The 10940-nt window shown below is 38.9% G+C and overlaps 1 protein-coding gene across 1 annotated transcript in view; it reads left to right on the plus strand.

Annotated features, from left to right (window-relative positions):
- LOC117875496 (vesicular inhibitory amino acid transporter-like) overlaps window positions 1–10684 on the plus strand; it is a 37416-nt gene extending 26732 nt beyond the window's left edge. The window contains exon 4 of the mRNA XM_034766885.1: window positions 9533–10684. Within this exon, the coding sequence (XP_034622776.1) occupies window positions 9533–10684 (1152 nt within the window). The remainder of the gene's footprint in view (window positions 1–9532) is intronic.
- Window positions 10685–10940: the final 256 nt, after the last annotated feature.

The raw sequence follows: 10940 nt of genomic DNA on the forward strand, positions 1-10940 counted from the left end.
TATCAATTCACAAAACACTTTTATAATAATTAATGTGAACAAAATAACTTTATAGCTATATGCTTTTCATATAGACGATTCCCAAAGTACTTTACAGACTGGACCAAACTCTCTCTAGCTGGTGCTGTGAGGAGGAAGAGGGATGCTGCCAGTATATCCTCTGCTCTAGGGATCATGCTGGCCAGGACAGGTTTCTACTGAGGAGTGCCTTTAGTGCAGGGGCTGTGCTGGGAAATGGAGCAGCATGGACTGTAGCTATGCACTATATCCAGCCAGATAACCTTCATGATGCACTCAATAGCCCATGCTGATTCCTGTCCAGGCCAGCATGGTACCTAGAGTGGAGGATATACCTGGCAACATCCATCTTCCTCCTCACAGCAGTGGCTAGAGAGGATTTGGTTCTATAAAGTACTTTTGGAACCTTCTGGATGAAAGTCATATAACTGTAATGTTATATTGTTCCTATCAATTATTATATAAGTATATTATGAACTGATAAATTTGAATCAGATGAGTGGACAGTGATTCCAGCTTGCTAGGTACAACTCACTTTCAAACGTGATGGCTGTTATGGATGTAACTTACCTTCTTCTTTATTCTCTTTTCCCTGCTTCCATATGCAATGCATAATACCATTTCTCAAATTCCTTTAGCTACAGTATCTACTGTGCCTGCCTTCTCCTCTGGGACTAAGGGAAACAATGTATTCTCCTAAACAGGTAATTTGCTTGCAGGTTATATTTTGTGGGATTCAGTATATTCTGACAGAAAACTGGGAACTTTTGCAACACTAGCATTTTCCATGAAATCATGCAGCATTAAGCCACAAGCATATTATTTCAATTTTAGAACAAATATTTAAAACCAGCATACTTTTTTGGTGGAGGGAAGTTCTCGCATTTAATAGCAGCAATCACTTCTTGTTGAGACATTTCCTTTCTCCCCCTCTCCCTTTTAATCTTCGTGGAGACTCTCACAAATAATTCTGGCTATTCATGGAAGTAAGAGCGAACTCAGTGATTATTGTATCAACCAAATGGACGTACACATTTTACAATGAATGCAGACCAAGCAGCTTATTTTCCTCAATATCCTCCAATACCATCCCAAGCAGTCTATCTGCCTCATCACAATCCGTACCTGTTTACATGAGCTGAAGGATTTACAGACCAACAGTTCCGAACAAAGTTCTCTCAGTACATGAAGTAATTGCAGGCATTAATCACAGAATAAACACCTGTGTCACTTTCCTCCCTGAAGCTGGAAGCAGGCTTGAACTGGCTGAGAGCAGAAATACCAGGGAAAAAAGGATATTGCTAGGAATTAAGGACCTAATTAAACTCCCACTGAAGTCTTTCAATTATTATTAAAAGGAGCTGGATCCATCCATAAGATTATACCAGCCAGGAACAAGCTGAGGTTGTGGAGAACTGCTCCTTGTGTTTTCAAACTCAAACTCAGTGTGTCATGGACAAATTGAACTGAGGTGGCAAAGAATGTGACAACATGTTTTTCAATTGCTTAAATACCAGTGCTAGGAGTATGGTAACAAGCAAGAGCAATTGGAAATGCTCATTGATGAGAAGAAATTTGATATAATTGGCATTACTGAGTCACATGATTGGAATGTTAAAATCACTGATTACAGCCAGTTTAGGAAGGATAGAGTGGGTAAAAGAATTGGGGTGTGTGTGCGTGTGTGTTTATGTGGAGGGATGACACTCTACAATAAAGACACCATTATCTGTTTCAGAGTTATTGATAAGTCAGAATAATGCTTATGGATCAATATTCCCAGTAACTAAACCCAGAAAGGATACTGGTGGGGGCTGTTATAGACCACTGAATCAAACCAAAGAACGGGATGAGTTGCTTCTTAAGAGCTTCTCTGTAAAGTGTTTAAAGAAACCTGTGCTGTTATGAGGGACTTCAGTTTGAGGGACATATTCCAGATATCTCATGCAACCAGTAGTAGAACAGCATTAGAGTTTCTAAAAATTACATTTGGTAATTTTCTAACACAAAGGGTGTAGCACCCAGTGTGAGGTAATTCAATTTTGGACCTCATTATGATACATGAAGATGAATTGATCATTGGCTCCGATTACATTAATTATGGGCAAACAGAGGACAGTCTCAAACAATCAAATATATATTCCTGGTGCTTCCAAAGGACTAATTCCCCAAAGCTGATGAAAATGAATAGCAAAAATGATTGGGAAGAAAAATGTCGACAGAAAAATGTGAATTAAAAGTGAGAGTTGTTTAAGAAGACTTTATTAGATGGCTAGAAAGCCACAATTCCCCACACAAGAAAATAACTAAAAGTCCATCCTTGTTCAGCAAGAAAGTGAAGGGGCAATTGGCTGAGGAAACCTGTGGTCTGCTGATGAGTAAAGATTGTATATTCCTTGGGGATGGGTTTCAGAGTAGCAGCCGTGTTAGTCTGTATCTGCAAAAAGACTAATAAATTTGTTAGTCTTTTTCCTTGGGGATGGGGTCATTGCTTTGTCCTGTGTTTGTAGAACCCCTAGCACATTCCTGGTTCACGATAGAGACTCTAGGCACAACGGTAATATAAATAAATAAAAAACAATAATAAATGTAATAAATCTTGACATACTGGGGAAATTTCAAAAAGCTGGAAGACTGCTAATGTCCTACCTGTATTCAAAAAGGGTAAATGGAATGGAACGATTCTAGGCAAAATAATGGAAAAGCTGCTATAGTGTTCAATCAATAAAGAATTAAAAGATAGAAACATGGAAAACAGCTCATCAAACAAACCTGCTTTCATTTTTTGATGTGATGACAAGTTTGGCTGATAAAGATAACTGTGTAGATGTAATATACTTTGACTTTTGTAAGGCTTTTGACTTGGTAATGCACAACATTCTGATTTAAAGATTAGCACTGTACAATACCAATAAAGCAAACGATCAATGGATTAAGAACTGGCTAACTGACAGATCTCTAAAAGTAGTTGTCAATGGGGATTCATCATTGAATGGGGGTGTTTCTAGTGGGGTTATGTAAGGATCAGTACCAGGCCCAATGCCATTCAATATTTTACCAGTGGCCTAGAGGTAAATATAAAATGACTGCTGACAAAGATTAGCAGAGTGGTAATAATGATACAGGACAGTACAGAACAATCTGGCTCCATAATTTAGCAAGAACTAATGGCTAGAAGTTAAAGCCAGAAAAAATTATGTTGGAAATAAGGCAGACATTTTTAATAGTGAGAGTGATTAACCATTGGGACAAACTACTAAGGAAGTAGTGGATTCTCCATCTCTGGCTATCCTCCCATCAAGCATGGATTCCTTTCTGAGAGTATACTTTAGTCAATACAAGTTATTGGGCTCACTACAGGAGTAACTAGGTTCTATAGCCTTTGTTACAGAGTCAGACTAGATCAGTGGTTTTCAACTTGTGGTCCGCTGACCCTTGTGGGGTCCGCACACTATGTCTAAGATTTACAAAGGGGTCTGCACCTCCATTTGAAATTTTTAGGGGTCTTAAATGAAAAAGGTTGAAAACTACTGGACTAAATGATCTAATGGGTCTTTCTGGCCTTAAAAGCTATGGGAGGGAAATGAATCTCTGGAAGCTTGAGAGAGAACTACATAAAAATTCTCTTTCTGCTATTATTCCAGTGGGCATAGTTTTCACTCAGACAGGTTTCTGAGTCACAAATAATGCAAGCTAAGACAAGAGTTAAATTCTTGAAATACCAGCATAGAAAATGTGTAGCTATATTTTTCTTTACAGAACTAAATTTAAAATTACTAGGGCCCTGAGTTTCTTTTCTCAGACATCATTTTGGAGACACAGAGTTGCAGGGCAGCCTTCATCCCTATTTAAAATAAACTAAAGAACAGGAAGGCTAAATTCAAGTTGTTCTATCTGATGCTGTTGAAGTTATTGTTTCAAAATTAAAAATAAAATAGAAAACAACCACAAGTCCCTCTACAATGATAATGCAAAAGCCACTGATATATCCGAGTAGGTTGTTGAAGAGGCTAAGAAAACAAAACAAACCCAGGTACTATTGCACATGGCTCTGTTCTAATTGTACAAGATTAAGGGATTTGCTGTATTTCAAAACCTAGCTTTGGTTCAAATAATCGCTTATCTATATTTTTATATAAATAGTGTGGAAGTGTATGTTTCTGTAAATACAGGAAAAATAACATATCTGAGGTGATATCCCTAAACAACTTAATCTAGCATTGTATGACAGTATATTTTTGGGAAGGGTTCCAGGGCCAGCTCCAGGCACCAGCTTAACAAGCAGGTGCTTGGGGCGGCCAAGGGAGAGGGGCGGCACCTGCAGCAGTTCGGGGTGGCAGGTCCCTCACTCCCTCTAGGAGCGAAGGACCTGCCGCTGAACTGCTGCTGCCGATTGCGGCTTTTTTTTTTTTTTCCAATTGCCGCCACCGGTCACGATTGTGATCGCGGCTTTTTTTTTTTTTGCTTGGGGCGGCAGAAATGCTGGAGCCGGCCCTGGGGGGTTCATACGTTCATCCTCCTGCCCTTCCAAGGAGATGCCTAACCCAGATTCACATAGACACCCAAGTATATGGTTGCAGAAATATTAGGATTAGCCTATTATACTACTTCTGTATAATATTTGCAAATGGCAAATCAAATGGAAGATTTATTAGAGTTAACCTAGCACCTTCATAGCATTCTGGCCTTTTTGCCATCTATTCTGATATTAAGCCAATACAGCTGATATTCTGGGCACCTGTTACTAACTAATTTATCCATTTATTTGTACTTACTTCACTTCCTACTTTATTTTTTCCATTTAATTTAGCGCTTAGGTTGAACCAATTTTTTACATGGTTCTTTTTGTTCCTTTCTCACTTCATTCTCTTCCTAGCATGATTTGGTCTCTTCTCTTTCTGCCAGGTTATCTTTCCTGTGAGGGATACTGCTTTGTTTTTACTGGGGTGTGGTACATTATAGGCTGAAATGGCTTGTAAAATTAAGTAGTCGGTATGACGTGCATGTCAAAGCCCTGTTAAGGCTGGAAATTCAGAAATCTGGAGAGTTTCTTTAAATGACATAACACTAATTTGTATATTTGGTGAATATGTATCCCCTTATTTACATAACTGACGAGAGCGAACTAGTGAGCAGAACTAAGGCCTGACAAGTTTGCAGCATTGAATAAGCTGTAGGATTGCCATGGTCCTGCCTGACTCTGTCATCTCTTTGGACTGGCATCCAGGTAACTCTGACCCTGGCTACTATTTGGCCTTGGCAGGGAACTGCGACTGGGTTGGTGCCTCTGGGGGTGGCTGGGAGATCTGTCTGCTTCCTGATGGGGATGCTGTGGCTGAGCTGATAGCCCCTAGCTGGGGCCTGAGTTCTGGATGGGGCTTGCCCCATGCTCCCTTGCTTTAATCAACTTTTGCTGGTCTTTGTTGCAAAGGCTGTCTAATCGCCAGTCTAGACCCCAGTGTGTATTCCACTTTATGCCTATCTGCCTATGGCCTCATTACAGCAGCCAATGATCACCAGGGTTTCGAGATACACTAACCCCACTCCCTTCCATTAGACTCAACCCCTATATGGGTGTCTGGGAAGTAAAGTAGCATAGGAGTTGTTACAGCACCCTTACACCATGTGAGGTTTTATTTATGTGGGAGGGATCTTCCAAGCTTTTTCAGGTTGCTTTACAATGAAACAGCCTTAACAAATCAGAGAATCTGACCCGCTATCTCTGCAGTTATATGACATTGTCATTGAAAAGTGCTTCCTAGAGGTATCTTTTCCTTTGAAACTCCTATTTTTAACCTGGATGACATGTAGAAAGTGTCCTTGCAGTAATTATCACTTGTAGTGAGTTAGGAACAGGAGATTGAGGCTGAGATCCTGCTTTATTTGGACTCTCACTTTTCATCATTAACTCTTTTGGACGTGTAGTACAAAACTGACAACCGGCTGCCAAAGGACACTGGCAAAAATGTTTTTAAAAAGGAATGTCAGTAATAAAACAGATTCTGGAGAGACAATGGAGGCAGTGCCACTTTTTATTTTAACACACACATTATGGAAGTGTCCCAAATGCTCATTTCTGGTTACTGACCAGTTACGGCCAGGAGGCTAGAGGCTTGCTGTTCTCAGTTATCAAGAGGATGCTGAAGGAAGCAGAAACAGTAAAGTGCCTGAGTCTCTGAGCATCATCCTCCATAATCATACATTTAAAAAATAAAAGCAAAAGAGGGACTTCAGACACTATCAATTTGGCTTACTGTGGAAATGTTCAGTCTAAACTTCCATTTGTCAACTCAAATCAAGCTTCCAGGTACACTGAAATTGGCAACCTTTTGTGGATTATTTTAAGAAAGAGTAGACAGATTATCCAAATCCTGAGATTACTTCTGTGTAACTGTTCTGCCAGTTTTTCCAAAGAGTAATTAGGCCTGAGTTCAGAAGACAGAAAAATGTGGCTTTGGTCACAACTGTGTCCTGAGTTAGCAACCAAAGAAAAATCATCGGATATAAGTAAATAGCAAGGGGATTTTAGAAGTTAGTTATGCCATGCTCTGATTAAAGTAACAGTTAAATAAAAGAAAACAGATTACTATGGGGAAAGCTGTCAGTGGCTGTGGGATGAGATAATGTTGTCTGAAAGACTTATGCTTTAGTCTAGGATGAGGAGAGTTATATAAATGTTAATGGACTAAATTCAGCAGGGGAGACACTATTGTGTGGGCAAGGCCTGTTCTGACACCTACCTGTGGCTTAATTATATTGTCATCTTTTTGGGTCAGTAGATACTCTTGAAACTCCCAACTGCACCTTGGGATTCCATAATTAAAAAAAAAAAAAATACTATGAATGCAGAAGAAAAGAGAGAAACTTACTCCACTCTGTAATGAACTAAGGACACAGCATTGTCCACATGCTGATACAAAAAAATACCTCCATGTCTAGATTCTTCGACTGATTTTCTTATGAACATGGTTTCTTTAAGATGCTATCAGACCCATTCTGGTATTGGGGCAATCCCTGTAAATTGTTTTCATAGTCAAGAAAAATTGTTCTTTGGGGAAGTGCCTGACCTGCAGCACTCAATAAGAAGCATGGACCAGAAAGGTGCATGCTCTCAAAAGATGCATTGCACATGCACCTTTTGCATTCTGTGGATAGCCAGATTTGTCGTCTTTTCAATAAAGACGAGTAGTGACCAGAAATTGGGGAAGCTTTGGACACTTCCAAAGAATATTTGTTAAATATACATAAGGGATTCTAATTGCATTGCTTAATGTGCTTCCAGAAGTTGCTCAGGTACTATGGTAATGAGGACTGTATAAGAACCTGAATAGAACTGAATTAAGACGCTGACTGCAGTCACTGTCTGGTTTTGGAAAGTCCTGGTGACTGAAGAGTGGGATGAACAGGTGATCAAACATTACAATACCTCAATAAAATGACTTTCCCAAAGATTTAAAAATACTCCACCCCACTGCAAGTAAAGTAAAGTGTAATCAACAGTCTGAGCAATAATAAGAAATGTAATGCATACACACTTAAATACATCCTTAATTGTACCCATGTTTTAAGAGTAATCCTGCAATCTTAATCCAACTGTACGTTAGAGGTATCTGTACCTACAGTAAAGTCAAGTAAAACAAATACCACTGGTGCACAAGATCAGTGATCTAACTTGTTTAGTAACTTAGTGTAAAGATGCCATTGTAATTTGTTGGCTGCTCATCTTTCTCCTTTGTTGACTGTCCCCTGTAGTCATTGACTTACAATGTATGTTAGTTTATGGCTGGGAGACAAGAAAGGAGATCACTTCGTATTACTTTCAATAGTTTACCATTAGTTTCTCTTCTCCCCCACCCCCGAACCTCTTATCTAGATCTTACTTCTTTTTTCTACCATTTTCCCTTACAAATGACATACAAATTGTGCTCATCCCACCTAAACCTCATGAGGGACCTAATCCTGAGGTCTTTAAAATTCCCATTGAAATCCACAGGAGTTGGCCTGAGTAAGGACTAAGGCCCTGATCTTCAAAAGATATTTAGATGCTTAACTCCCATTGATTCCAAAGGGAGTTGGCTCCTAAACCCCTTTGAGAATCTGGGTGCAAAGGCCCAATTACACTACCCTTACTCATTTTGAGTAATATCTTATTCTCAAAGTAATCACTGAGTAAACTACCACACAAACTGAATAAGAGTGACAGAATTAGGCCCTATGTAAATAATGTGGCACATTCTGCCACTTTTACTCATGCTGAGCACAAATGAAGACCCTGATCATATAAACACGTACATGTATGATTAATTGTACACAATGAGACTACGCATGTGAGTCATGTTAAGCACATGTTTAAGCATTTGCAAACCAAGAGATTTAATCATATTACTTTGCATGTAGCCCCATTGATGGCACATGACTCTCAGCAAGGATCTCATGATTTGGGCCACCATGCCTGGTTAAATGTGTTAATACTTACATTTTACTCTCACCTATAATGCTGTAAGACATAATATAAAATAATGTAATAAATTTAGCTTTATTTTGCTTCCCTTCCATTTTATTTTAATCACCAAGAACACAAAACACTGATGAGAGTCCGACAAATGTACATTGTATACCTTCAACTTTGCCACCTGGGAAAAAAGAAATGTCAGGGATGCCGTTTAGCTTAAATTGAATCTTTTGTATGCATGCCTATTGGGTTCAAGAATTTGATAGTTTTGTATGGATCTGAATTAAAAAGCAACAAAAACACATTTGCAAAAGACAATGAACATGGTGTTTCATGAACCTGAAGTGTGGGACTGTGCATTGTATAAAACTAATATAATCCAATTCCTCTGAGAAAATGTTTGGAGAAAAGTATGTGTATACCCACCATTCATTTTTAGACATATTAATAAGGCCAAACTTTCTAGCCACTCAGCTACAAGGGTGTTCACTTCAGGAATGAATACAACAGCAAAGAATCCATAAGGTTTCAGACTGCTGCAGAAGTAACCCATTCAAACACTAATGGCATTTTATTTCCAGATGACTGTTAACTATGACCCCGTATAATCTTTAAAGCAAAGCCGTGTGTCATTATTGGATTTGCCTAAGATACTATTTTAATATTTGGATGAAACTTATACAGCAGCTACTACAGCTGTTTGATTTTATTATTAAACCTGCTCCATTAATATGCATGTTGACTGAATAACTGCCTATGAGCCTTTTAAAATATGCTTCTAATCACATCAGCATTAAATATTAAACAGGAACTTGTCTCTACCATTTCCTCGTATTCTCTCTTTCTTAGCTTATCTGTACATATGTGTCTGGGCGAGCAGTTATTTTTGCTGATAACTTCATTTATCCTAAAGAAACAATTTTTTTGCTATTGTTATTTACTTAGAATTCTCCCACCATGGAAAAGTTGATACTCAACAGATGCAGGTTTGAACGTGTTGCTTCTAGTAAACATTTTGCCTCAAGGTTTTTTGTCCTATCTTTTCTTTCTCTCTCTCTCTAGGGAATTTTTGTTCTAGGATTGCCATATGCTCTTCTCCACAGTGGATACAGTGGGCTGTTTCTTATTATCCTGGCTGCAATGTTCTGCTGCTATACTGGCAAAATTCTAATCGCTTGCTTGTACGAAGAAAATGAAGATGGGCACCTCATAAGAGTGAGAGACACATATGAAGACATTGCTAATGCCTGCTGTAAAAAGCGATTTCCCAAACTAGGTGGCATAGTTGTCAATGTGACCCAGGTGATGGAACTGATCATGACGTGCATTTTGTATCTGGTTGTTAGTGGGAACTTGCTGTCACATAGTTTTCCATATTTACCAGTGACGGAGAAAACTTGGTCTGTAATTGCGTTTGTAACATTGCTGCCTTGTGTGTTTATCAAAACTCTCAGCATTGTTTCCAAACTCAGCCTGCTTTGCTCCTTAGTCCATTTCATTATCATCTTCATAGTGATGAGTTACTGTCTGACACAAATACATCAGTGGTCTTGGACAAGATTTAGACTCTCCATTGAGTTTGAGGATTTCCTGGTCTCAGTGGGGGTGATCATTTTCAGTTACACTTCACAAATATTTCTTCCTACTCTTGAAGGGAACATGAAAAACCCAAAGGAATTTAGCTGTATGTTGAACTGGACTCACTTTTTTGCTTGTCTCTTCAAGACAGCCTTTGCACTGACTGCATTCCTGACCTGGGGTGAAGAGACAAAGGAAGTTATTACTGACAACCTGCCAGCATCCCTGAAAACCCTGGTGAATTTGTGCTTCTTAGCCAAGGCTCTTCTGTCTTACCCATTGCCCTTTTTTGCAGTCACAGAAATACTGCATGCTTGCATATCTAGCAGTAATCATTCTGATTACAGAGCCCCTCTGTTTATTGTAGTTTTAAGAGGCTTGGCCCTCTTGTTTACTCTGCTGATGGCCATGTTCATACCACATTTTGCTCTGCTGATGGGTTTAACAGGCAGTGTAACAGGTGCTGCTATGACTTTTCTTCTTCCTTCTCTTTTCCACTTAAAACTTAAATGGGGAACGTTAGCGTTCCTGGAGAAAGGTGCAGCCATTTCTCTTTTTATTGTGGGTTTCCTTTGCAGCTTAGCAGGTATAGTCTGCTCAATAAAAGGGCTGATTGAAGCAGTTGGAGGAATGTAGAAAGGCCATCTTGAAAATCTGATCATATACTCTTGAGTGTTACCACTGTGAATGCAATTCCAAAATTAATATATGATACAGCAGAGACTTTCAAGTTTGTTTTACTATAAGAACTATTACTTGTTTTTAAAATGAGTAAAGAAAGAAAAACAACTTGGTTTACAATTAAAATATTTTGCCATTGAATTGAAATGGGAGTTTCATTTGCTCTCACATTCAACATTAACAGTGCTATAACAAGAAAAACAGAAGCACT

This window comes from Trachemys scripta, chromosome 3, assembly GCF_013100865.1.
Source record: "Trachemys scripta elegans isolate TJP31775 chromosome 3, CAS_Tse_1.0, whole genome shotgun sequence".
In the NCBI taxonomy this organism is placed as follows: Eukaryota; Metazoa; Chordata; order Testudines; family Emydidae; genus Trachemys; species Trachemys scripta.